This window comes from Mustelus asterias, chromosome 17 (genome assembly GCF_964213995.1).
Source record: "Mustelus asterias chromosome 17, sMusAst1.hap1.1, whole genome shotgun sequence".
Taxonomy (NCBI): Eukaryota; Metazoa; Chordata; class Chondrichthyes; order Carcharhiniformes; family Triakidae; genus Mustelus; species Mustelus asterias.
In genome coordinates this window covers 86,135,006-86,162,911 of record NC_135817.1, presented here as the reverse complement: position 1 = coordinate 86,162,911, position 27,906 = coordinate 86,135,006, and the positions used below count along the sequence as shown (strand labels likewise).

Genomic DNA, 27,906 nt, shown 5'->3' with positions numbered 1-27,906 from the left:
TACACTCAAAGCAACGATATAAATGCAGGTTGTTGCTATATACAGACTTGCCTTTCAGTAAGAATTGGACTGGAGAGCGGGACAACCTTACCCCCAACTGAGATTGGCACAGAGTAGCAAATAAATAAAATGAATGAAGTGAATAGAGGTTTTAGCTTCAACTTTGCTTCCTACGCCATGCTCTCCTCACTGGAATTGTTCATTAGTAGACAATCAGTCTCGTTGTTAGAAGGCCATTCCGTGACCTTCACTTGACCACTGCAGTGAGATAGAACTATCGAATCCATACAGTGTAGAAGGAGGCCATTCGGTCCATTGAGTCTGCACCAACCTCTCTAACAGAGCATCCCACCCTTGCCCTATCCCCATAGCCTCACATGTTTACCCCATTAATTCCCCCAACCTGCACATCTTTGGACGCTAAGGGACAATTTAACATGACCAATCCACCTAACCTACACACCTTTGGACTGTGGGAGGAAACGGGAGTACCCGGAGGAAACCCCCATGCAGACAGGGAGAGAATGTGCAAACTCCACACAGACAGTCACCCAAGGCCGGAATGGAATCCGGGTCCCTGGTGCTGTGAGGCAGCAGTGCTAACCCACTGTGCTGCACAGATACTCACACAGTCCCGGTTATCGACGATACCAATGAGCTGTGCGCTTGGTCACATTGGCTGATCTCAATCCAATCCTCCCTTAGCGCCATGTTCCTTTGTCCTGGTGTTAAAGCATGAACTTGTTTCGGGACACCAACTTCTGTGTGGTGATTAAGCGTGAGAAAGGCCATTTGCCCCACCCTGTTTACCTACACTGAAAGATATCACCTACTGCAATATGGAAATTGTCCTTCAATGACACCAAGGGCTCCAATACTGGATCCAAAGTCAAAATGTCACTCACTGTGTGAATAAGACTGCCCTCATAAACAGTCCTGAATTTACCTTTGCCTGCTTGAACAAGTCCTACTCACAAAGTTTAGTTTAAAGTCATATTCTGGGTTTACCATCTCCCTTCCCCAATCACCTTATCCACCTGTCTAAGACCAGCTCCCAGGTAAGACTTTCCTCAGTGGAAAATCATCACTTCCATCTCCCAGCTCATACTCCTGACAACCATTTGCATTTAGATAGCACCTTTAGTGTGGTGATGCCCAAGGCTCTTCACAGGAGCATTATCAGGTACAGATTTGACAGCGGGCCACATAAGGAGATATCAGAATGGCGACCAACAGGTGACTGAAAGAGGGAGAAGGAGCATTGTAAAGGGAGAGAGAGGTCAGAGATGCGGAGGAGTTTAAAGAGGGAATTCCATCCAAGGCAGCACCTCCAATTGTGAGGTGGTGGGAACTGGGGAGGCTAAACAGGCCAAAATTGGAGGAGCGCAGCTTTCTTAGAGGAATACACGGAGGCTATGGAAGGATAGCGGAGGGTGCCTTCCTGTTCCTGGTCAAAGCAGGCATTCCCGGTGGTTGTGGCTGGCAAGATATTCAACTGCAGCGTGCAGTTAACTGTACATGGCTTCAGCTGACGTCTAAGGGCTTGCAGCATGGATCGGGGCAGCAAAACCCTGGCCAGTATTTCCCCCCCCCCCCCCGCCCCCCCCCCCCCCCCCCCCCGCCCCCCCCCCCCCCCCGCCCCCCGCCCCCCCCCCCCCCCCCCTCCACCAACCCCTCACAAGACTCACTGCTCCACCACCATCCACCCCAGCCCCTTCACTCTCCACTGCCCCACTCCCTTCAACTGGGAAACTGCGGCAAAATGGGTCTTCCAGCACTTTTCCTGGCTTGGGATCAGCCTTCAGACGGGGGAACGGAATCTGGGAAGGCCCTGTACTGTATCAGCATTTGATTTGATTTGATTTGATTTATTATTGTCACATGTATTACAGTGAAAAGTATTGTTTCTTGCGCGCTATACAGACAAAGCATACCGTTCATGGAGAAGGAAAGGAGAGAGTGCAGAATGTAGTGTTACAGTCGTAGCTAGGGTGTAGAGAAAGATCAACTGAATGCAAGGTCGGTCCATTCAAAAGTCTGATAGCAGCAGGAAAGAAGCTGTTCTTGAGTCGGTTGGTACATGACCTCAGACTTTTGTATCTTTTTCCCGACGGAAGAAGGTGGAAGAGAGAATGCCCGGGGTGCGTGGGGTCCTTAATTACGTTGGCTGCTTTGCCGAGGCAGCGGGAAGTGTAGACAGAGTCAATGGGTGGGAGGCTGGTAGAAGGAGAGTTTGATGAGCTGAAATGTGGAATCATGTACGTTTAAATAAGGACAACGGCAGGAGATGTTGGATAGGATAAAGGGGAACAATTGTCCCTTTGAACATTCGATTTTTTTAAAATGGCGGCGTGGCTTTTTCTGATTTGAGATTTTAATGATTTATTGAAGTGGTTTTCAGCTCAATGGAAATAGATTATCAAGAGCCATATTTAATTCATGATGGAATGCATATGCCTGAGGCAGAAAGATTTTTTTTTAAGAAATAATTTCTTGAAGCCTTTCCCTGTCATGTTTTATTCAGCAAGTTAAAGCAATCATGGCGAGGAGGCAATCTGTTTTGAATCCTCAAAGAACTCGCAAAGGTCTGTGACTCCACCCTGTGTCTGACGGGAATCAGGGAGCGCAAAGATAACTAAGTGTCAGGAAACTACAGTGACCAATCAAGAGGGTATAACAGCGCCAAGGATTGAGTGGTGCTAACAGAGTGTTCCAATATAACACACCCTCGCCAGCCTCTGGGTGATAGGTACCCACCTTCCCCCCTCCCCTCTCAGTGCCACTCATTGTTCAGTGGGTCTTGTCATTGAGCCAACAATGTTTGGGCTTGAATCCCCACCCAGATAACGGAGCGCAGAGACCCAGGCTGATACTCCCGGTGTGGAAATGAGAGAGTGCAGCATTGCCAGAGGTGCGATCTCTCGGATCAGCTGTCAAAACCATGACCTAATCTACTTTGGCAGCTCATAGAGTCATACAGTGCAGAAAAGGCCCTTTGACCCATCGAGTCTGCACCAACAATAACTACCACTAAAGTTGCGTTCATCCCATTTTCCTGCACTTGTCCTATATCATAGAATCATAGCATCATAGAATCCCTACAGTGCAGAAGAAGGCCATTTGGCCCATCGAGTCTGCACCGACCACAATCCCACCCAGGCCCTATCCCTGGAACCCCACGCTTTTACCTTTCTAATCCCCTGACACTAAATTTTGCACGGCCAATCAAACTAACCTGCACATCTTTGGCGTGTCGGGGGAAACCGGAGCACCCGGAGGAAACCCGCGCAGACACGGGGAGAATGTGCAAACTCCACACAGTCACCCTACTGATAGCTCGTTTCCCAAAGTGAAAGACTCGTGCAGACCCCACTGTGTTCACAGTGGTTTTCAGGATAGGTTACATGAGAGCCCTGATTTAACCGGCATGCCCGCCCCGAAATCTGGGCAGGCGAGGCTCACAGAATGGTGTTCTCCGTTGGCCTTGGGCACAATCTTATGAGCCTTGGGTGGGCGTGCGGGAAAATTCCAGCTGTGGACTCAACTCTCATCCCAGGTGATGACCCACGCAAACTATTTTGGAATTCTCCATTAATTGCGCTTAATTTCGCGGGACAGGTGGTGTGACCACAACCCTTCCACCTCAAAGTGACCACCACCAGCTCCGCAACTCTCCAAAATAATCTGCTCTCCTCCAATTCCGGCCTCTTGCGCGATGTCCAATTGTAACCAGTTTGCTGCTGGTGCCCTTGCCTTCAGCTGCCAAGTCTGTGAGCTCTGGAATTCCCATCCCTAAATCTCCCCTTCAAAACATGATCTAAAACATACCTCCTTGACCCAGCTTTGTGTCATCCATCCCAATGTGGCTCAACGTCAAATTCTGTTTGCCAACAGTTCTGGTGAAGTGCCATGGGATGTGCTTACAACATTAAAGGTGCTATATAAATGTAGCTATTGCTGGTCTCTATCTGATATGGTTTCCAGCTCCGGATCTAAATCACTCTCGGCCAATCTACATTCCAGTCACTATGCTGGGATCCCTTTCCATTTCCCCACTATCCAGTCTTCCCAAAATCTCCCCCCGCCTCTCGCTGATGTAACTCAGAGGGCTGAGAGAAGTTTAGAACCACACTCAGAGTTTGCTTTTCTTTTTCTACCTTCAATTTTCCAGCCAAAAGGATAAAGCATCAACAGGACTGGAAGGAAGCGAGAGGAGCAGACGAGGAAAGCTTCACCCACTTCAAGCAGAGCCCAGAAGCCTATCAGGCGGGGATGGAATCACAGTCGGTGAGAAAACACACTTGCCTTTTCTTAAGTTTCTCCCCTCCAGCCACACCCACTCTCCCACCCCCACTCTACACCCCATTCACAGGCTGTTCCTCTCCTGTAGTTCCCTAACTCGGGGGCCTCAGGTATTCACCAGTATCATAGAATCACAGAATAGAATCACAGAATCCCGACAGTGCAAAAGGAGGCCATTCGGCCCACCGACTCTGCAACGACCACAATCCTACCTAGCCCCTATCCCCATAACCCCACGTATTTACCCTGCTAATCCGGTGGGCCAAAGGTAGGATTCTGTGATTCTTTGAAATCACCACTAGACAGCTCCCACACCCAAAGGGGAGAGCAGCCTCTGGTCATCTGGGACTATGGTGACTTTATCTTTGCCTCGTATCTACCAATACAATTTGTCTGTTAATTTGTGTTTACTTTATGCTGGTTTTAGTTTGATTGTTACAGTAAAGTTTTAAAAAGAGAAATCTTGTCCAGTCTATTGGGGTCGTTTACACAGTTTACACCCCTTTACTCGATTAGCCTCCACCGGAATCGTGACAAAATGTCTGTGTGTTTGCGCATGAATGTGTTTGTGAGTGTGTGAGTATGTATGTACGAGAATGTGTGTGTGTGAGTGTATGTGGGTATTTGTGGGGATGTGTGTGTTATTTTATGAGTGTGTGTCTGTGAGCGTGTGAGTGTGTCAGCATGTGAGGGAGTGTGTGTGCCAGTGAATATCTGAATGTGTATGAGTATGTGTGAGTGTGTGTGTTATTTTATGAGTGTGTGTCTCAGCGCGAGTGTGTGGGTGTGACGGTATCAGCATGTGAGGGAGTGTGTGTGTGATTCGGCAGTTGTATTTGTGTGTGTATGTATGTGCGAGTATGTGTGTGTCAGTGTATGTGTGTGTTATTTTGAGTGTGTGAGCATGTGGGTATGAATGTCAGCATGTGAGGGAGAGTGTGTGTGCCAGTGAGTATCTGAGTGTATGTGGGTGTGCAGTTGTGTTTGTGATTGTGATTGTGTGGGCGTGTGGGAGTGTGTGTGGGTATCTGTGTGTGAGAGTATGAGTATTTGTATTCGAGTGCCTCAGTGTGTGGTCCACATTATAAATCAGGTGCCTTCAGGCAACCCGATGAACCATCACACACTTCACACCAGAAAAAATCAAATCTATCCATTTTCTTTCAAACACCTTCAAGTGAGATCAATGAAATTGTCAGTGGAATTCACTGAGTCAGGCTTTTGAGGGCTTGTTTTAAAAGGAAGGTTCCAGCTGCTGTATTAACACAGTCTGTGGTGTAATCGCTAGACTCTAATCCCTCATGGCAAGGCTGTGTATTGCTCACTTTGCGCTCTGCGGTACCCCTTCCCCCACCAAGTTAAACAAGATCGGAGAAGAGAATGGGGAGAGGCAGATAGCTGAACAGTACAGAGCGTTTACAATCATGCGGATATGAAAGGAGTGATGATTACTTACCGACAGGGTGTGCTGGAGACAGGACACAATGGAGTGGGTGGAGATAACAAAGGATTTGACAATTTTTTTTAAGGAGGAAAAAATAGAGAAATCATGAAGTTAGAATGAATGAAGCATTCACTGTTCACACAGAGGGCGGATAACTTTATCAACACACTCAACAGCCTCAGATATCAATAGGCCAGACTTTCACTGCCGGATCCTTTTTGTTAATCCTTTCCTTTTAAAAATTGGAGCTCTTGTGGGACTGACAATGGTAGGTGAGTGGGATTGAGGGATATGGGGAGAAGGTGGGTAGGTGGGATTGAGGGATATGGGCAGAAGGTGGGTAGGATTGAGGGATATGGGGTGAAGGTGGGTAGGTGGGATTGAGGGATATGGGCAGAAGGTGGGTAGGTGGGATTGAGGGATATGGGGAGAAGGTGGGTAGGATTGAGGGATATGGGGAGAAGGTGGGTAGCTGGGATTGAGGGATATGGGCAGAAGGTGGGTAGGTGGGATTGAGGGATATGGGGAGAAGGTGGGTGGGATTGAGGGATATGGGGTGAAGGTGGGTAGGTGGGATTGAGGGATATGGGGAGAAGGTGGGTAGATGGGATTGAGGGATATGGGGAGAAGGTGGGTAGGATTGAGGGATGTGGGGTGAAGGTGGGTAGGTGGGATTGAGGGATATGGGGAGAAAGTGGGATTGAGGGATATGGAGAGAAGGTGGGTAGGTGGAATTGAGGGATATGGGGAGAAAGTGGGATTGAGGGATATGGGGAGAAGGTGGGTAGGTGGAATTGAGGGATATGGGGAGGAACTGGGTGGTGGGATTGAGGGATATGGGGAGAAGGTGGGTAGGTGGGATTGAGGGATATGGGGAGAAGGTGGGTAGGTGGGATTGAGGGATATGGGGAGAGGGTGGGTAGGCGGGATTGAGGGATATGGGGAGAAGGTGGGTAGGTGGGATTGAGGGATATGGGGAGAGGGTGAGTAGGCGGGATTGAGGGATATGGGGAGAAGGTGGGTTGGTGGGATTGAGGGATATGGGGAGAAGATGGGTTGGTGGGATTGAGGGATGTGGGGAGAAGGTGGGTAGGTGGGATTGAGGGATATGGGGAGAAGGTGGGTAGGTGGGATTGAGAGATATGGGGAGAAAGTGGGATTGAGGAATATGGGGAGAAGGTGGGTTGGATTGAGGGATATGGTGTGAAGGTGGTAGATGGGATTGAGGGATAAGGCCTTTCCTTGCTCACAGATGTTACTTCATGGGAAGTGAGGGGCCATGTGGAGTGGCTGAGATTGGATCAGTTGAGTGTGAATGACACATTTACAAAGAGCAATCAATGCACACCTACAATCATGGATAAAAGATTATAATTATTGTGTATCGGGAGAGGGTTTGAAACACAAAAAACGAAGATAGTCATTTGATGACAAACCACAATAACCAGCAATAAAACATGCAAAATCTCACGTCTTAAACAGTCGATTGCGGATTCAGGATAAAGAGAGGAATTCACATTGTACCTCCTCTGTACACCCAACTAGACTTGGGATCTCTCAATGTGATCAAGGTTTGGGCAGTGTGAATATCACAAAATCATAGAACACTTATGATGTAGAATGAGATCATTGGGCCTATCATATTAATGTTAGCTGCGATTCACTGATTCCCTGCCTCTGCCCTGTCGCCCTGAAAACCGTTTTGCTTCCTATATTTATCCACGTCTCTCTTGAAGGTCTTGGTTAAGCTCCTCCACCACACGCTCGGGCAGTGCATTCCAGATCTTAACCGCTCGCTGCATAAAAAAATCTTTGCCTCACGTCAAAGCTGTTTCTTATGCCAATCACCTTACATTTGTGCCCTTTGATTCACAACCTTCCGCCACAGGAACCTCCTCCCAATCCTCCCTAGATCTCACTGTGCTCTTTCTCATGGTATGTGCTTTCATCACACTGACACTTAGATTGTTGCCTGGTGTCAGTGTGACTAAACTAGTAATCCCAAGGCCTGGTCTGACGTTCTGGGGACATGGGTTCAAATCGCACCGTGGCCGCTGGTGGAATTTAATTTCAATCAATAAATTTAAAATATAAACCTATTCTCAGTAATGATTGTCGTAAAAACCCATCTGTTCACGAATGTTCTTTAGGGAAGGAAATCTGCCATCCTTACCTGGTCTGGCCTACATGTGACTCCAGACCCATAGCAATGTGGTCTTGCTCTCGAAGGAGTGCAGCGAAGGTTTACCAGGCTGATTCCGGGGATGGTGGGACTGATGTATGAGGAGCGATTGACTAGGTTGGGATTGTTTTTGCTGGTGTTCAGACAAATGAGGGGGGATCTCATAGAGACTTATAAAATTCTAACAGGACTAGACAGGGTAGATGCAGGGAGGATGATCCCGATGGTGGGGGAGTCGAGAACCAGTTGTCACAGTCCGAGGATTCGGGGTGGACCATTTAGGACGGAGATGAGGAGACATTTCTTCACCCAAAGAGTGGTGAGCCTGTGGAATTCATTACCACAGGAAGTAGTTGATGCCAAAACATTGAATGTATTCAAGAGGCGGCTGGATATAGCACTTGGGGCGAATGGGATCAAAGGTTATGGGGAGAAAGCAGGATTAGGCTATTGAGTTGGATGATCAGCCATGATCGTAATGAATGGCGGAGCAGGCTCGAAGGGCCAAATGGCCTCCACCTGCTCCTATCTTCTATGTTTCAATGACCCTTAACTGCCTGGAATGTCGTTTGATGGGTGCAGGGATTCAACCAATATACAACCAAGACCCTGAAAGATTAGGATCTGTTACTCATTGTCCAGGTCTGAACAGGTTGGCTAGAAATCAACGTTTTTTATTTATTCATGGGATGTGGGCATCGCTGGCTGGGCATCGCTGGCTGGGCCAGCATTTATTGCCCATTCCGAATTGGCCTTGAACTGAGTGGCTTGTAAGTCCATTTCAGAGGGCAGGTAAGAGTCAACCACATTGCTGTGGCTCTGGAGTCACATGTAGGCCAGACCAGGTAAGGACGGCAGATTTCCCTCCCTGAAGGACATTAGTGAACCAGATGGGTTTTTATGACAATCAGTGATAATTTCGTGGTCTCCATTATTGAGACTGGCTTTCAGTCATTTAAATTCCACTAGCTGCCGCGGTGGGGTTTGAACCCATGTCCCCCAGAGCATTAGCCTGGGGCATCTGTGTTAGCAGGCTAGTGATATGACAACCAGGCCACCGTCTCTCCCATAATCCCAGGGCGAGGAACATCACACAGGTGTGTGTCAGTGAGCGGGATGGGGAGAAACGGCTCACTCGATGGCCAGACAACACAGATTGACAGTGACTGGCAGAAGAGGCTGTGGGTGAGGTGAGGGGACATTGTGTTTTCGATCTGGAATGCGCTGCCTGAAAGCAGATTAAATAGTAACTTTCAAAGGGAAATTGGATGAATATTTGAAAAGGAAAACAATATTTTCAGGGGCCAAAAGAGAAAATGCTGGAAAATCTCAGCAGGTCTGGCAGCATCTGTAAGGAGAGAAAAGAGCTGACGTTTCGAGTCCAGACGACCCTTTGTCAAAGCTTTTCTCTCCTTACAGATGCTGCCAGACCTGCTGAGATTTTCCAGTGTTTTCTCTCACAGTGGGAATTGAACCCACCACGCCGCTGATGGGGTGGAGAAAAACTTTGTCTTCTCTTTCTGGAGTCAGGTCACAGAGCAGCCATGATCTCATGGAATGCTGGAATAAGCTCGAGGGGCTGAATGGCCTCCTCCTGTTATCTTTTCAAGCTTCAGTCTGAGATCACTCAGCACAGAAATTCGGAATCAAACCCAGCTGTCTGTCTGGTGCAGTTCGGTTTTTAAGCACAGCTGTAAATAGCTGAAATCGAGACAGTTACGATCTCCAGTAAAATTTTGGACAAGCAATATTTTTTTTCAGTTCAAATTCACAAGAAGGGACATTGGCCATTCACTCGTGCCAGTAAAGCTCCTTCAGGGACAGTTTGAGCAGAATTCTGCTCCATTCGCCGATGGCCTTGAGCTCCCTCTGACTGCCAGCTGAGGTACAGCTGGCCTTCTACCCTGCTCTCTTTGAATATTCTCCAGCATAGAAAGAGGCCATTCGGCCCGTGTCTATGCAAGCTCTTTGAATGAGTTGCCCAATTTAGTCAAGTACCCCAACTTTCTCCTCTTATCCCTGTTAATCAGTCCTCATAAAGTACATGTTCAATTGCCTTTTAAAAGTTCCTACGGAATCTGCTTTGAGCACCATTTCAGATCTTAACAACCCTCGCTGTAGAAACATATTCGCTCAAGTTGCCTTCAGCTCTTCTGGTGATTATTGGGACCTCTGGAGACTGACCCATTTACCAGAGGAAACAGTTTCTCCCTAGTTGATCTGTCAAAACCCCTCATAATTTTGAACATCTCTATTAAGTCTCCTCTTACCATTCTCCATGCTAAGAATGATCCAAGCTTCTTCTATTTTTCCCTCATAATTGAAGTGCCTCGTTCCTGATATCATCCTGGTAAACCTTCTCCGCATCTTCTCCAAGACCTTGACGTTCCCTGGGCATGATGCTCGGATTTGGACACAATCCTGCAGTTGAGGCCTAACCCAATTTATGAAGGCTTAGCATGACCTCCCTGTTTTGGTGACCACTATACATGTTTGCAAAGCCAAGTAATTAGAATGCTTTCTCTTAACTGCCTTATCCACTGAGAGATTAATCTCTTGCAAACTGGTGTGAGCAGTTGAGGGAAAACCTACTGGGAGAGTTACAGGCACCCAAGGATTTCCATCTCCCAACGATGGTGTAGGAATCTCCAAGGTTGAAAAGATTAATTTCCTGAACAATGCTGCGGGGAAAAAAACCCAGGAGATATAATCATCGAGAGTGTTGGAATTGTGAGTATCTTATCATTTACTTAAGAGATTTTCAATTACTGATTGCAAAGAAATGTTGGAAGTGATGAGGGGGGGGGCGGTGGTGACAGCAGTAGGTAAGGGACTGGTTGACCGGGTGGGGCGGTTGCTAAAGGGAGTAAATGTAGTGAATCCAGGAACACATGCAATTTGAGTTGGCCAATCGACAGAATGCGGGAGAGTCAGTGTGTGGGTGTACATTGCTCGTTGCCTTAGCAATGGTGCAGGAACCAATTAGCTGCCTTCCTTGGAGAGCCGCCCGCCATCTTTGAGTCCAAGGTCCATCAGCCATCTGGTTCTGGCAGGGAGGACCTCTCTCTGCTCCTCCCAATCCATTCCCGATTTGAGTTGCCCAATGACACCGCAATATTAACACTAAGGGGTAGTGTTGGTGCCCCATTGGCTCTCCCCCCAGTATTGCAATCTATAAAGAGGCATGGGGAAGAAGGGTTGAGTGAGGGGCGGGGGGGGGGGCGGCGGGAGACGGTTATAGGGTGGGGTGAGGCGGGATGGGGTGGTGCTTGGCTGTAGCAGTTGGCACTCTGATTTCATGTGGCAAAACCTCCAACAATAACTCCAACCAGAGTGAGCAGCTCTGCCCCCACTGAAGGAGCAGTGTGCAGATAGACTCCCAACGTGCAACCAGGCAGTGGGAAAGAGCAGCCATGTTGTGTGCTTACCTCGTACAGTCAGAGTGGCGGTGGCTTCGACCAGCCCCACGCGGTTTTCCCCAACGCAGGTGAAAGTTCCCCCGTCGCCATTGTTCACCCTCTTAATGCGCAGTGTGTTGTCCTCCCTGATGTCGTACCTAAAGGAACAGAGGTGGGAGATTGAATCTTTATCAATTGAACCTTCATTGGCTGTAAAGCACCTCGGGACATCCTGAGGTCAGGAAAGGTGCCTAGTCTTATATTCGAGCATGGAATGCAGAGAGCACAAATCAAGAACTACGGCCAACACTCCCAAATTGCACACTCACTGCTCCTCTCACCTGGAAAGCTCAGAAACTACCAGAGAGGAAAAATAATCTATCAGTTTGTCTTTTTTTAAATATGAGGTAGGGGTGGGGTGGGCTGGGGGAAGGAAAAGCGACCTTGCAATTATATAGCGTCTATCACACAAGGGGGCGTCGCAATGAGCTTCATAGGTGAGTGGGACTCGGGTGAGTTGTTGGAGACGAGCTGACACAGACACAATGGGCCAAATGACCTTCTTCAGTGGTGCGATTCGAAGATTTTGACGTACGGTGACAGTGCTGATGGAGTCGCAGCAGCTAATTTGTACACAGCAAGATCTCGCAAACAGCAGCGGGATAAATGATTGGACAATCTGTATCTTTGTGATCTTCACTGGGGAATGAATATTTGCCCCAGACATAGGGCGGGATTTTACAGCCTCACTCATCCTGAAACCATAAAATCCCACCTGAGGCCAACGGGCCTTCCCCTTGTCTGCCCCCCACCCACTCCATATCCCCATGGTGGGCCAGGTGATAAAATTCTGGCCATCATGTGTGGGGGACGGGGGGGGGGGGGGGGGGGGGGGACGGGCGGGGGGGGGTGATTGTGGCCATCAGATTTTTAATGTCCACCTGAGAGGACGGACAGCTCCTCAGTTTAATGTCTCGTCTGAAAGACCGCCACCTCCGGGAACGCGGCATTCCCTCAGTACTGCGCTGGAACTGCCAACCTGCAATATGGGGCTCAAATCTCTGGGATGGGGCATGAACCTTCCGAGCGATCTGTACAACCCACTGAGCGATGGCTGACTCCTCATCAGAGTGCAGAAGCGCATGGTAGCCACACCCTGACCCTACCTTTACCCAATGTACGTACGTACATTTTACCATCAGGAATCTGGCTCGTGACCTGAGCTAGAGTGACCTTTTTCTAACTTGTGGGCATTGCTGGCATTGTTGCCAATCCCTCGTTGCCCAAAGAAAGCAATAATGGGCTTTTTTTCTTTATTCTTTGACAGGATGTGGGCATCGCTGGCTAGGACGGCATTTGTTGCCCATCACTAATTGCCCTTGAACTGAGTGCCTTGCTCAGCCATTTCAGGGGGCAGTTGAGAGTCAAACACATTGCCATGGCTCTGGAGTCACATGTAGGCCAAACCAGGTAAGGACGGCAAATTTCCTTCCCTAAAGGTCATTCGTGAACCAGATGGGTTTTCACAACAATTGATGATAGTTCCATGGCCACCATGACTGAGACTAAGTTTATATTCCAGATTTTATTAACAGAATTTAAATTCCACCAGCTGCCAACATGGGATTTGAACCCATGTCACTGGAGCGCAAACTGCATCTCTGGACGATCAGTCCAGTGATGTTACCACGATGCCACCGGCTCCCAGTCTCTACCTGTCTCTGGTAGACGCTTAACCGTTTACCAAGCTTTTTACAACTGAGTGATCTGTTATGCCCATTCAGTGTACAAGGAGGCTATTCAGCCCATCGAGCCTGAATTGACAACAATCCCACTCAGACCCTATCCCCGCAACCCCACGTATTTACCCTGCTAATCCCCCTGACACTAAGGGACAATTTGGCATGGCCAGTCCACCTAACCTGCACATCTTTGGAGTGTGGGAGGAAACCGGTGCACCCGGAGGAAACCCACGCAGACACAGGGAGAATGTGCAAACTCCACACAGACCCTGACCCGAGGCCGGAATTGAACGCGGGTCCCTGGCGCTGTGAGGCAGCAGGGCTAACCACTGTGCCGCCCGATGGATTCACTGGGCAAAAAGGTAATCTGCTGCCAATATTCGATCTCTTTCCTTAAAACGGTGAGCAAAAAAAAATGAAAGATAAAACACAGTCGCAGAATTGTTCACAGTGCAAGCCACTGGAAAAAGTGATATCGCTCAGTGTTCAAATGCCAACACAATTTAGTGTGATTTTCTCTTCATGAAAAGCTGAGTGCTTTCCTGAGGAGATCTTTGCGGCATTGTGCGATTATCGCTGCTTTTACAATGCAGTGATGACAGGTTGTATGGGGTGAGTATGTTTTGGAATATGTAATATTGCTGGAGAACAAAAAGAGGAGAGGGAGCAGCAGCACAAACATTGTTTTCTCCTTCCTCCCCCCCTCCCCCTCTCACTGAAAACACGGTGGCACGATGGTTAGCACTGCTGCCTCACAGCGCCAGGGACCCGGGTTCGATTGACGGCTTGGGTCAGTCTGTGTGGAGTTTGCACGTTCTCCCCGTGTCTGTGTGGGTTTTCTCCGGGTGCTCTGATTTCCTCCCACACTCCAAAGATGTGCGGGTTAGGTGGACTGGCCATGCTAAATTGCCCCTTAGTGTCAGGGGGATTAGCAGGGTAAATACATGCTGGTTAGGTGCATTGGCCATGCTAAATTCTCCCTCAGCGTACCCGAACAGGCACCGGAGTGTGGTGACTAGGGGATTTGCACAGCAACTTCATTGCAGTGTTAATGTAAGCCCACTTGCTTCAATAATAAACAAACTTTAAAAACTTAAGCATAGCAGGAAGAGACTTGCATTTCTGGAACATCTTCAGTGACATCAGGACGACATCACAATTCTTGACAGCCAATGAAACCTCCTTGAAACTTAGCCATCATTCTGATGGAGGGATGGCAGCCGCCGATTGGAGCAAAGCAAGATGCCACAAACAGCATTGAGTCAACGGTGAGATAATCTGTTCGATGGTTGGGATTTTCCTTTCCCTTTTACCCATCCCACCCCCGCCGCAAGCGGGAACGGAGAAATTGGCCCTCAGCCATGAGAATCCCCGCTGCGGGCGAGGTCATAGAATCCTACAGTGCAGAAGGACGCCATTCGGCCCATCGAGCCTGCACTGATAACAATCCCATCCTAGTCCCCGTGACACTAAGGGGCAATTTGGCATGGCCAATTCACCTAACCCGCACATCTTTGGAGTGTGGGAGGAAACCAGAGCACCCGGAGGAAACCCACGCAGACACGGGGAGAACATGCAAACTCCACACAGACAGTGACCCAAGCCGGGTCCCTGGTGCTGTGAGGTAGCAGTGCTAACCACTGTGCCACCCTGTGCTGCACGTTGGAGAATTCCGGCCTGTATGTGGGTTGAGGGGTAAATATTACCCAGGGACACGAGGGGCGGGGGGAGAACCAGCCCTGTTTCCCGTTCAAAAGAGTGGCCATGGGACCTTCTCCATCTCACGTGAAAGACTAAAACGCAGCGTTGTAAAATCGCTATCTTCATGAATGAAGATTTATTTTGAAATCAGCGAGGGTGAAATTGCACTCGAGTTTCGAGCATGAGCGAACAAGGTCGGCCTTTCCCCTCCACATGAATAAGTCTTGTGAGTTGAACTCTGGGAGCTGGGTTCAGGTGCAGCTCAAGGTGAGAGCGAGTGCAGAGCGGGCTGCGTTATCAGCCCCACACGGCTGAGGTGTGCTCAAACAACTGCTGACAGACACACATGAGGCACACAGAACAAAACACATGAGTCGCTAGGAAACAGTGCTTAATCAGTGGCTTTCCAGCTGATTGACAAAGTGCTGAGCTGGTTGTACACGGAGTGTAATTACGGGAAAATAACAGATCCAGGTAGAATGTGTAGGAAGAAGTGTTTTTGCCACAGACTTTGCTGAGATTACAGGCGTCTCTGCCCCCACCTTGGAGGCGGAGGGTGTGAAATGTTGCTTAATTAACCCTTCGAGAACTGGAGTAGCCCATTAGATCAAAGGACGATTGGACATTTGCACTGTCCATTGGAGGCGACATTGAATAGAGGTGTATTTTCAGACTGCTCTTTATATTTTAATGGGTCTCCCCACTGCCCAATCACCTCCTCTCCAGGATGCTTCGACTCCTTATAAACAAAGATACAAATGAAGGTCAGGAGTAGGCCATTCAGCCCCTCGAACCTGCCCCTCCTATCCAAAGAGATCGTGGCTGGTCTAACTCTATAGTCCTGCTAACCTCCTTGATGCAGCCCAGCCTGAGGGGTACTGCAGAGGCCACTTCAATCTGTGTGAGCCTGGTCACCAGGACCTTTCTTGGGGATGGGGTGGGGGGGGGGGGTCATGGAATCAGAAGGGGCTTTACCCTGCCCAAAATCTTGTTTTTTAAATTTGTTCATGGGATGGAGGCATCGCTGGCTGGGTCAGCATTTACTGTCCATCCCCGAGGGCTTTTATGAGTCATAAGAACATAAGAAATAGGAGCAGGAGTAGGCCATCTGGCCCTTCGAGCCTGCCCCGCCATTCAACAAGATCATGGTTGATCTGAAGCGAATCAGTTCCACTTACCCGCCTGCTCCCCATATTCCCTAATTCCCTTATCGATCAGAAAACTATCTACCTGTGATTTAAACATATTCAACGAGGAAGCCTCCACCACTTCAATGGGCAGAGAATTCCAGAGATTCACTACCCTCTGAGAGAAGAAGTTCCCCCTCAACTCTGTTCTGAACCGGCCCCCCCTTATTTTGAGGCTGTGCCCTCTAGTTCTGGTTTCCCTTCTAAGTGGAAAGAATCTCTCCACCTCTACCCTATCCAGCCCCTTCATTATCTTATATGTCTCTATAAGATCACCCCTCATCCTTCTAAACTCCAACGAGTACAGGCCCAATCTGTTTAATCTCTCCTCATAAGCTACACCCCTCATCTCCGGTATCAACCTGGTGAACCTTCTCTGCACTCCCTCCAAGGCCAATATATCCTTTCGCAAATAAGGGGACCAAAACTGCACACAGTACTCCAGTTGCGGCCTCATTGTCAACCACATTGATGGAGTCACATGTAGGCCAGACTAGTTAACAACGGCAGATTTCTTTCCCCAAAGGACAATAGTCAACCAGATGGGTTTTTCCGACAGTCGACAATGGTCAGACTTTAGTTCCTGATTTTTTATTGAATTCCAATTTCACCATTTGCCTTGATGGGATTCGAACCCGGGTCCCCAGAGCATTACCCTAGGTTCCTGGATTACTATTCGAGTGACAACACCACTGCACCACCACCTCCCCCATGTTCCTTGTTTCCAAATTTCTCTGCACAGTTCTACAACCTGCCCACCAACCCAATGGCCATTAATTATAGAACATAGAACAGTACAGCACAGAACAGGCCCTTCGGCCCACGATGTTGTGCCGAGCTTTATCTGAAACCAAGATCAAGCTATCCCACTCCCTATCATCCTGGTGTGCTCCATGTGCCTATCCAATAACCGCTTAAATGTTTCTAAAGTGTCTGACTCCACTATCACTGCAGGCAGTCCATTCCACACCCCAACCACTCTCTGCGTAAAGAACCTACCTCTGATATCCGTCCTGTATCTCCCACCACGAACCCTATAGTTATGCCCCCTTGTAATAGCTCCATCCACCCGAGGAAATAGTCTTTGAACGTTCACTCTATCTATCCCCTTCATCATTTTATACACCTCTATTAAGTCTCCCCTCAGCCTCCTCCGCTCCAGAGAGAACAGCCCTAGCTCCCTCAACCTTTCCTCATATGACCTACCCTCCAAACCAGGCAGCATCCTGGTAAATCTCCTCTGCACTCCTTCCAGCGCTTCCACATCCTTCCTATAGTGAGGTGACCAGAACTGCACACAATATTCCAAATGTGGTCTCACCAAGGTCCTGTACAGTTGCAGCATAACCCCACGGCTCTTAAACTCCAACCCCCTGTTAATAAAAGCTAACACACTATAGGCCTTCTTCACAGCTCTATCCACTTGACTGGCAACCTTTAGAGATCTGTGGATATGGACCCCAAGATCTCTCTGTTCCTCCACAGTCTTCAGAACCCTACCTTTGACCCTGTAATCCACATTTAAATTTGTCCTACCAAAATGAATCACCTCACATTTATCAGGGTTAAACTTAAGGGCCTTAACTGGAGAAAAGGGTGGACTTCACATCCAAGGGTTTGCCTGCTCCAGTGTAATATCACTGTGAGATCAGGCAGGCAGGAATTCCAAGGGAATCCCTCCCCCCTACCTTAGAATGTGTTGGGGGGGTCATGGGGAAGTGTAAAATTCTGGCAATGGAATTGAAAGCTAGCCTCAGTAACAGTGACCATGAAACTATTATTGATTGTCCTGAAGACCCATCTAATGTCCTCTCGGGAAAGAAATCTGCCATCATTACCCGGTCTGGCTTACATGAAACTGAAGCAATGTGGTTGGCTCACAAATGCCCTCTGAAATGGATTAGCAAACTGCTCAGTTAAGGGGCAATTAGTGATGGGCAATAAAGGCTGGTCTTGTCAGCGATGCCCTTGTCCGATGAAAGAATAAAACAAACACTTTTGCTGTCCACGTTTGTACACTTGAGTCTGCATTTGAGTCTGTGCATGCGTTACCATGTATATGTATGCTTGTGTTTCTTTGTGTGTGTGTGCATACTTGCATTTGTGTGTGTGTGTGTGTGTGTGTGTGTGTGTGCATGTGTGTCTCTGTGTGTATTTTTGTATGTATGTGTGTGTGTGTTTGTGTGTATTTGTGTGTGTACGTGTGTGTATTTGTGTGTGTCTGTGTATGCATTTGTCAGTATTTGTGTGTATGTGAGTGTCTGTATTTTTGTATGTGCGCGTGTTTGTGTGTGCATTTGTGTGCGTGTGTGTATTTTTTTGTGTGTGTGTATTTTTGTGTGTATTTGTGCATGTGTGTGTATGTGTGTGTATTTTTGTGTGTGTGTGTATTTTTGTGTGTGTGTGTAGCTTTGTGTGTATATTTTTGTGTGTATATGTGCATGTGTATGTGTGTGTGTATATTTGTGTGCGTGTATTTTTGTGTGTATGTGTGTGCATGTATTTTTGTGTGTATTTGTACATATGTGTGTGTTTTTGTGTCTGTATTTTTGTGTGTATGTGTGTGCGTATTTTTGTGTGTGTATTTTTGTGCATGTGTGTGTATTTGTGTGTGTGTGTGTGTATTTGTGTGTGTGTGTAGCTTTGTGTGTATATTTTTGTGTGTATATGTGCATGTGTATGTGTGTGTGTATTTGTGCATGTGTGTGTATTTTTGTGTGTGTGTATTTTTGTGTGTGTGTATGTATTTTTGTGTGTATGTGTGTATATTTTTGTGTGTATATGTCTGTGTGTATTTTTGTGTGTGTATTTGTGTGTGTGTGTATGTGCGTGTGTATTTGTGTGTGTGTATTTTTGTGTGCATGTGTGTATGTGTATGTGTGCATGTGTGTATTTTTGTGCGTGTGTGTATGTGCATGCGTGTATGTGTGTATGTATGTCTGTGCATGTGTGTGTATGTGTGTGTGTATTTTTGTGTGTGTGTATGTGTACATGTGCGAGTGTGTGTGTGTATGTGTGTATCTGTATGTATGTGTGTACGTGTGTATGTATGTGTGTGTGTATGTGTGTATATGTGTGTGTGTGTGTGTATGTGTGTGTGTATTTCTGTGTGTATGTGTGTATGTGTGTGTACGTGTGTGTGTATTTCTGTGTGTGTGTGTGAGGGTGTGTGTATGTGTGTGTGTGAGTGTGAGAGAGTGTGTGTGTGTGTGTGTATGTCTGTGTGTATGTGTGTGTGGGTGTGTGTCCTCATGTGCATGTGTGCCTTTCTCTAGATTTAATTCATTCCACTTGCAGCTGGCTACAGGAAGCTGGGGGAATGATACACACCTTGCGTGCTGAGCTACATAAACACCCTCAGCAGTTTGCTGCATCCGACAAACAAATCAGTGAAGCATTATTTTTGAGTTGTGCAATTCAGCAAAAGTAATTGCAGTGTTTTTACTGGAGGCGGCTGGTTCAGGTCTGCGCTCTGCCCTCTGTCTCACCCCTTTGAGCTGCAGAGGCCTGGTGTACCGACTTGCACAGACTAATTACTATTCTCAAAATCTGCCACAAAGAAACTCCTTATTCATACCGTGCACTTGCACAGGCGCCTGCGGCACTTGCACATACTTCCTGGTCTATAATGGGTTCTGCTTCCTCCAGAGAGTGGAAATGAAGGACTCACATTCAGGAATGCTCCCGAGCATCGCAGCTGCGGAATTATCTCGTTCCGGGTCCAGTTCCGAGCTACACAGACTGGAAGGGTCTGACGTTTAATTCCCAGTCTTCCTGCATTGGGTAGTTCTGGACGGCATGGTGGCACAGTGGTTAGCACTGCTGCCTCACAGCGCCAGGGACCTGGGTTCGATTCCCGGCCTCAGGTCACTGTCTGTGTGGAGTCTGCACGTTTTTCCCGTGTCTGCGTGGGTTTCCTCCCACAGTCCAATGATGTGCTGGTTAGGTGGATTGGCCAGGCTAAATTCTCCCTCAGTGTCCAAAGGGCAGGAGTAGGCCATTCAGAACTTCAAGCCTGCTCCATCATGCAAAATGATCACAGCTGACCATCTATCTCAACACTATAATCCTGCTCCCTCTCACACCCTTTAACACCTTTAGCGTCCAAAAATCTATCCGTTTCCTTCTTAAATATATTAAATTACTTCGCTTTCACAGCCACCAACTGAGTGAAGAAATTCCTCCTCATCTCAGTCCTAAACGGTCTACCCCATATCCTGAGAATGAGACCTCTTGTTCTGGACCCCCCCCCAGCCAGAGGAAACATCCCTGCATCCAGTCTGCCCAACCCTGTCGGAATTTTATACATTTCAATGAGATCCCCTCTCATTCTTCAAAATTCCAGTGAATACAGGCCCGGTTGAACCAAATTTTCCCTCATACGACAGTCCCGCCATCCCCAGAATCAGCCTGGTAAACCTTCGCTGCACTCTCTCCATGGCAAGTAAATCCTTTCTTAAATGAGGAGACCAAAACTGCACAAAGTACTCCAGGTGTAGTCTCACCAGGGCCCTGAACAGCTGCACTGAGACATCCTTGCTCCTGTCCTCAAGTCCTCTCGCAGTGAGGTCAGGAGCTGAGTGGTGCTGGTGGAGCCCAAAATGGGCGTCACTGAGCAGGTTATTGCTGAGCAGGTGCTGCTTGATAGTGCTGTCGATGACCCCTTCCATCACTTTACTGATGATCGAGAGTAGACTGATTGGGCGGTAATTGGCCGGGTTGGATTTGTCCTGCTTTTTATGTTCAGATCATAAGAACATAAGAACATAAGAAATAGGAGCAGGAGTAGGCCATCTAGCCCCTCGAGCCTGCCCCGCCATTCAATAAGATCATGGCTGATCTGACGTGGATCAGTTCCACTTACCCGCCTGATCCCCATAGCCCTTAATTCCCTTACCGATCAGGAATCCATCCATCCGTGATTTAAACATATTCAGCGAGGTAGCCTCCACCACCTCAGTGGGCAGAGAATTCCAGAGATTCACCACCCTCTGGGAGAAGAAGTTCCTCCTCAACTCTGTCTTAAACCGACCCCCCTTTATTTTGAGGCTGTGTCCTCTAGTTTTAACTTCCTTACTAAGTGGAAAGAATCTCTCCGCCTCCACCCTATCCAGCCCCCGCATTATCTTATAAGTCTCCATAAGATCCCCCCTCATCCTTCTAAACTCCAACGAGTACAAACCCAATCTCCTCAGCCTCTCCTCATAATCCAAACCCCTCATCTCCGGTATCAACCAGATCACACCTGGACAATGTCCCACATTGTCGGGTAGATGCCAGTGCTGTAAGTGTACTGGAAGAGCTTAACTAGGGGAGCGGCAGGTTCTGGAGCACAAGTCTTCAGAACGACAGCTGGGATATTGGCGGGGCCCACAGCCTTTGCAGTATCCATTGCCTTCAGCCATTTCTTGACATCCTGTAGTGTACAATGTCAAATGGAATGATTCACATTCGCCTGCCACTGTGTGGGTTGAGCAGGGTTCACCCCCCCTTCCCCCCGTCGCTGTGTGGGTTGAGCAGGGTTAGCCTGAGTTCCAGTTCCTGCCTAATTTGCTGAATGGTTGTTGGGTGCTTAAGGTCGGATGAGATGTTCCAGATGTGATGACCCAAGGCTCAGGATAGCTGGCCAGCTGACACCACTCAGAGGTGTACGAGGGGCCCATCGAGCTTCCACCGACCACAATCCCATCCCACCCCTATCCCCGTAGCCCCATGTATTTATCCTGCAAGTCCCCCTGATTGGCCAACTTACCATGGCCAACCAACCTAACCTGCACACCTTTGGACTGTGGGAGGAAACCGGAGCACCCGGAGGGAAACCCACGCAGACACGGGGAGAACGTGCAAACTCCACACAGACAGTGACCCAAGCCGGGAATCGAACCCGGGTCCCTGGCGCTGTGAGGCAGCAGTGCTAACCATTGTGCCACCGTGCCAGAAGGTGGTGATAGGCTCCGGGCCGAGTGAGCAGATGCATGCCCGAAAGCATCTGATTTTAAACCCACTCACAAATCCTGAAAGGGCAGAGCGGCAGGATGAGTGAGCGGGCATTGTAAGGGGCACGTGATTGTATTCAGAGATATGCGCTGAACTAATCTGGCGATTTAAGTTTCAGGATAATAAAGCTTCAGTGAACTTAAGGCCCGCATACTCTTGCCGTCACAGACGTCTGTGGTTTTAAAGCTGACAGCATCCACCTGGAATCTAAACACTGCCATATTATCAGAAAATTTGCTACATTCCTCATTCACTTATTGTAGCTGATGGTGGTGACTGGCACACAGCACCCTCACAGCTCCCTCAGCTGCAGCATTATCTTCTATCTAACATCTTGTTTCAGCAAAAACTACCAGCAGCGCACCACACCTGACATTCTCTTCAAAGTTACAAGTTTCTTTCAAATTCAGAGGATCATCTTCCCTTCAATCTCAGCTGCTCTTTCTCTCATGAATTTTTTGCTTATCGAGATTTAGGATGTCAGTGTTATCGCCCCATCAAACACAGGTACAGCACGGGGTTAGATACAGAGTAAAGCTCCCTCTACACTGCCCCATCAAACACTCCCAGGACAGGTACAGCACAGGGTTAGACACAGAGTAAAGCTCCCTCTACACTGTCCCCATCAAACACTCCCAGGACAGGTACAGCACGGGGTTAGATACAGAGTAAAGCTCCCTCTGCACTGTCCCCATCAAACACTCCCAGGACAGGTACAGCACGGGGTTAGATACAGAGTAAAGCTCCCTCTACACTGTCCCCATCAAACACTCCCAGGACAGGTACAGCACGGGGTTAGATACAGAGTAAAGCTCCCTCTGCACTGTCCCCATCAAACACTCCCAGGACAGGTACAGCACGGGGTTAGATACAGAGTAAAGCTCCCTCTACACTGTCCCCATCAAACACTCCCAGGACAGGTACAGCACGGTGTTAGATACAGAGTAATGCTCCCTCGACACTGTCCCCATCAAACACTCCCAGGACAGGTACAGCACGGGGTTAGATACAGAGTAAAGCTCCCTCTACACTGTTCTCCATCAAACACTCCCAGGACAGGTACAGCACGGGGTTAGATACAGAGTAAAGCTCCCTCTACACTGTCCCCATCAAACACTCCCAGGACAGGTACAGCACGGTGTTAGATACAGAGTAAAGCTCCCTCTACACTGTTCTCCATCAAACACTCCCAGGACAGGTACAGCACGGGGTTAGATACAGAGTAAAGCTCCCTCTACACTGTCCCCATCAAACACTCCCAGGACAGGTACAGCACGGTGTTAGATACAGAGTAAAGCTCCCTCTACACTGTCCCCATCAAACACTCCCAGGACAGGTACAGCACGGTGTTAGATACAGAGTAAAGCTCCCTCTACACTGTCCCCATCAAACACTCCCAGGACAGGTACAGCACGGTGTTAGATACAGAGTAAAGCTCCCTCTACACTGTCCCCCATCAAACACTCCCAGGACAGGAACAGCACGGGGTTAGATACAGAGTAAAGCTCCCTCTACACTGTCCCCATCAAACACTCCCAGGACAGTGAATGATTTTGTCAGGTTTGTTGGTGATGATTTTGTGGTAATCTTTCCAGGGCAGTTTGATTTTGGTGATGAAGCGACAATGAAGTCATTGCTAATCGATAACCGAGTGAATCATGAGTCCGCGGCAACAACCATTTCTAGACTGGCAAGGCAGCACGACATCGCCCTGAGTGAAGTGCACGAACCTGCCTCTGGCCACGTCGGTGTCGTCCTTCCTCCAGTGCACCGTGGGTTGAGGATCGCCCTGAACCTGGCAGCGGAACTCCACCGCATCGTCCTCCAGCACCACCTGGTTAATGGGCCTCCTGATGAAGACGGGACGTTCTGGGAAGCAGCAACGTTAAAAAGACAAAAACAGACAAGTGGGCTGTGAATGAAGAGCAGGATCGGAGGTGAGGCAAGGAGCAGTAATTTGCTACTCGAGTGCCTTGCAGTCACACAGAATGCCCCTGATAATTAACTTCCTTTATGAAGAGATTAACATGATTCGAATCACCTGCACCGTTTGCCTACACTGTGTAATCTCCCACAAGGGAAATCCGCTTTTTGCGTTGAAATAAAACACATTACTCACACACCCGCCCTCGCTTCTATTAGCAATTTGTGACCTCCCGCCCTTTGCCACTGAAGTCACAATTCTGCCATTTTTCCCCTCTTTAATCTCAATCCATAGCCACGATGGGAGCCTCCGAGAGCTCCAAGGAGAGCAGGCAATCCAACGATAAGCTTGGCACAGGGGACCCCCAAGGAACAAGATTCCCTTTTGATTACACTGTATTGACAACTTAGAAACAGGCCATTCAGCCCCTCAGGTCTGAGCTGGTGTTTATACTCCACAGATGTTTCCTCCCACCTGACCCCATCACACCCCAGCGGCATGTCCGTCTACTACTTGCTCCCTCATGTACATCTTGAGTTCTCCCTTAAATCTATCTATACCTCAGCCATTCCCTGTGGGAGTGAGTTCCTCACTCTCACCACTCTCCGGATAAAAGGGTTTCTTCCGAATGCCCGATTGGATTTAAAATCATAGAATCCTACAGTGCAGAAGGAGGCCATTCGGCCCATCGAGTCTGCACCGACCACAATCCCACCCAGGCCCTAGTCCCAAAACCCATGCATTTCCCCTTGCTAGTTCGCCTGACACTAAGGGAGAATTTCCCATGGCCAATCCACCTAACCCGCACACCTTTGGAGTTGTGGGAGGAAACCGGAGCACCCAGAGGAAACCCACGCAGACACAGGGAGAATGTGTAGACTCCACACAGACAGTGACCCAAGGCTGGAATCGAACCTGGGTCCCTGGCGCTGTCAGGCAGCAGTGCTAACCACTGTGCTACCGTGCCTGCCGTATTTATTCGTGACTTTCTGAGATTCATGCACCCTCCTATGTTCTCTCCAACAGGTGGGAATGTTTTCCCCTATTTCTAGCATTCTGAGCACCAAGATAATTTTAAGGAACTCTATCAAATCACCCCAACATCATTACTTATCATGAGGAGGATCCCCAGCCTGTTCAATCTCTCTTCTCCCAAAGAAAGCTCCTCCATGGAGCCTCAGTTCCTCAAATGCTCAAATCCTCCTGTTCCCCGCTTGTGCCTGCTCACCTAAGCAGCCAATCTCCATGTTAAGGTCTAAGCAGCAAGCTTATGTGGGCAATGTGACCATAAGGGGCGCCACAGTGAACAGTGGCTGTGATAAGTTAACTCCGCATCAGCCCCGGCCTGTGTATAATTTTTAAAAATCCATTTATGGGACATGGGCATCGCTGGCTGGCCAGCATTTATTGCCCATCCCGAGTTGCCCTCATTCAGAGGGCAGTTGAGAGTCAACCACATTGCTGTGGCTCTGGAGTCACATGTAGGCCAGACCAGGTAAGGACGGCAGATTTCCTTTCCTAAAGGGCATGATTGAACCAGATGGGTTTTTCCAACAATCGACAATGGTTTCACTGTCATCAGTAGATTCTTAATTCCAGCTATTTTTTATTGAATTCAAGTTGCACCTTCTGCCGTGGCGGGATTCGAACCGGGGTCCCCAGAACATTGGCTGAATGCTACCAGGCCGGCCTCAGTCACTATCTGCGTGCTTGCAATTGTATTACCCTCAAGAATTCCAATTTTATAAATTCTCACGACAACATCAACATCCTTCCACCTTCCCTCTGATCTCAGGTGAAGGAACTGACTGCTCTTTGTGGTGTATAATGCTAGCAGTGTCCTGGAATCCTGCCACAACAGTTATTCTCCAACAAGCTATTTACCTTTTGGAGGTATTACAACTTTTACCAGGCCCAGCCTACCATCAGATAGTTAATTATCCCTTACATGGAGTGAAGGAGCAGCTGATTTGACCCAACTGATTTGTGCCATTCCCACCATTTCAATAGACCCTTCTCTTCCTTAATTCCTCATGCATTTATCGAGCCTCCCATTAAATATCTATACTGTTTACCTCAACCATTCCCTGTGGCAGGGAGTTCCACTTTCTCACAGAATCACAGAATACCACAGTGCAGAAGAGGCCCTTCGGCCCATTGAATCTGCACCGATGCACGAAAAACCCTTACTTGCCCACCTAATCGCACTTGCCAGCACTTGGCCCATAGCCCTGAATGTTATAGCGTGCCAAGTGCTCATCCAGCTACTTTATAAAGGATGTGAGGCATCCCACCTCTCCCACCCTCCCAGGCAGCGCATTCCACCCTCTGAGTAAAAATGTTTTTCCTCAAATCCCTCCTAAACCTCCCACCCCTCACTTTTAACTTGTGTCCACTCATAACTGACCCTTCAACTAAGGGGAACAGCTGCTCCCTATCCGCCCTGTCCATGCCCCTCATAATCTTGAACACCTCAATCAGGTCGCTCCTCAGTCTTCTCTGCTCCAGAGAAAACAACCCAAGCCTTTCCAACCTCTCTTTATGAATTAAATGTTCCATCCCAGGCAGCATCCCAAATCACCATTCTCTGGGAAAAGAGATTTCTCCTGAATTCCCTGTTGGGATTTTCTCATGATAAAGCTGTCGAATTGTGTTCTTCCCGGAGGTGGAAACATCTCTGCACCTCGCTCTGATCAAATCTCTTCCATAATTTTAAAGGCCTCCATTGGGTCACCCTGCAATCTTCACTTTCCCATTGGCAATAGAATGGCTGGGATGGAGGGATTGGCTTGCTGTGGGTGGATAGGATGAGGCAAAGGGCCTTCCTCACATGCCTCCATCTTGCCCTCAGCCGTTGCCAGTGCGGGAGAACGTCACGCTTGTGTCTTGGTTTGTGTCGCTGGGAGAAAACCCAAGAAGAGTTTCCCGACTAACAAAAAAATAAATGAGGAAAAAACTGGTTTGAGGAAGTTGTCAGTTTAGGACTTACCGAACACAGTCAGTTCAGCGGGATCACTGTCTCGTTCACCCACCATATTGGTCCCCACACAGACATACATGCCAGCATCACTCCTCTTGGTGTTTGAGATCATCAGTTTGCCTCCACGCATCTAAGAGACAAAAGGGAAATCCAACAAAACAGCAAAGACCTATCAGGATTGGGGGTTTTCTCTCTGCTTTACTTCTCATCTATTCCCAGTCTTTTATCACCAGGGAGGAGGGGGCGACAGTTGGATGGGCAGGCTGAAGTTGGGAATCTTCTACTTGGAGCAAACAAAGTGAATGGGAGATTAAACAGAGGTGTACGAGATGACAAACCTTTAAGTAGAGTTAGTAAGCAGGACGTGTTTCCAGCAGTAGGAGGGTCAATCACTAGTGGAAACAGATTTAAGGGACTTTTCCAAAAATACCAGAGGGGAGATGAGGAGACATCTTATCACACAGTGGGTTGTTGTGATCTGGAACGCGCTGTCTGAGACGGCGGTGGAATCATAGAAACATAGAAACTAGAAACAGGAGTAGGCCATGCAGCCCTTCGAACCTGCTCTGCCATTCATTGGCTGATCATCAAATTCATAATCCTGATCCCCGCTCCCTCCATATCCCTTGATCCCTTTAGCCCCGAGAGCTATATCTAAGCAGGTTCAGCAGTAACTTCAAAGGGGGGCATTGGAAAATACTTAAAAAGGAAAGATGTGAAGGCCAAGAGGAAGGAACAAGTGGGGATGGGGCTAACTTAGGCGGTTCTTTCCAACACCCAGCAGAGGCACGTTGGGCCAGGTGGTGCCCTACGACGCTGTATCATTCTATCACTCCATCAGCTCTTATCATACTTCCAGAAGCTATCAGTATACAGACAGGTCACAGGTCAACTTGTCCGGAAAATTACATGAAAAGTGCCTTTTGCTTTAATATCGTTCGCACCTCAAAATGAAGATGGCACGGATTGAAATATTTCCCAATTGAAATCACCCACTTCTCCCAGCAAACACTCCCAGGACAGGTACAGCACGGGGTTAGATACAGAGT

The 27,906-nt window shown here is 48.3% G+C and overlaps 1 protein-coding gene across 1 annotated transcript in view; it reads right to left on the bottom strand.

Annotated features, from left to right (window-relative positions):
• The window catches only part of robo2 (roundabout, axon guidance receptor, homolog 2 (Drosophila)), a 530,474-nt gene that overhangs the window by 163,463 nt on the left and 339,105 nt on the right, over positions 1 to 27,906 (bottom strand). Inside the window, exons 4-7 of the mRNA XM_078233065.1 lie at positions 26,867 to 26,987; positions 23,684 to 23,822; positions 11,357 to 11,484; positions 5,759 to 5,770 (exon numbers count right to left, since the gene is read on the bottom strand). Of these exons, the coding sequence (XP_078089191.1) occupies positions 5,759 to 5,770; positions 11,357 to 11,484; positions 23,684 to 23,822; positions 26,867 to 26,987 (400 nt within the window). The remainder of the gene's footprint in view (positions 1 to 5,758; positions 5,771 to 11,356; positions 11,485 to 23,683; positions 23,823 to 26,866; positions 26,988 to 27,906) is intronic.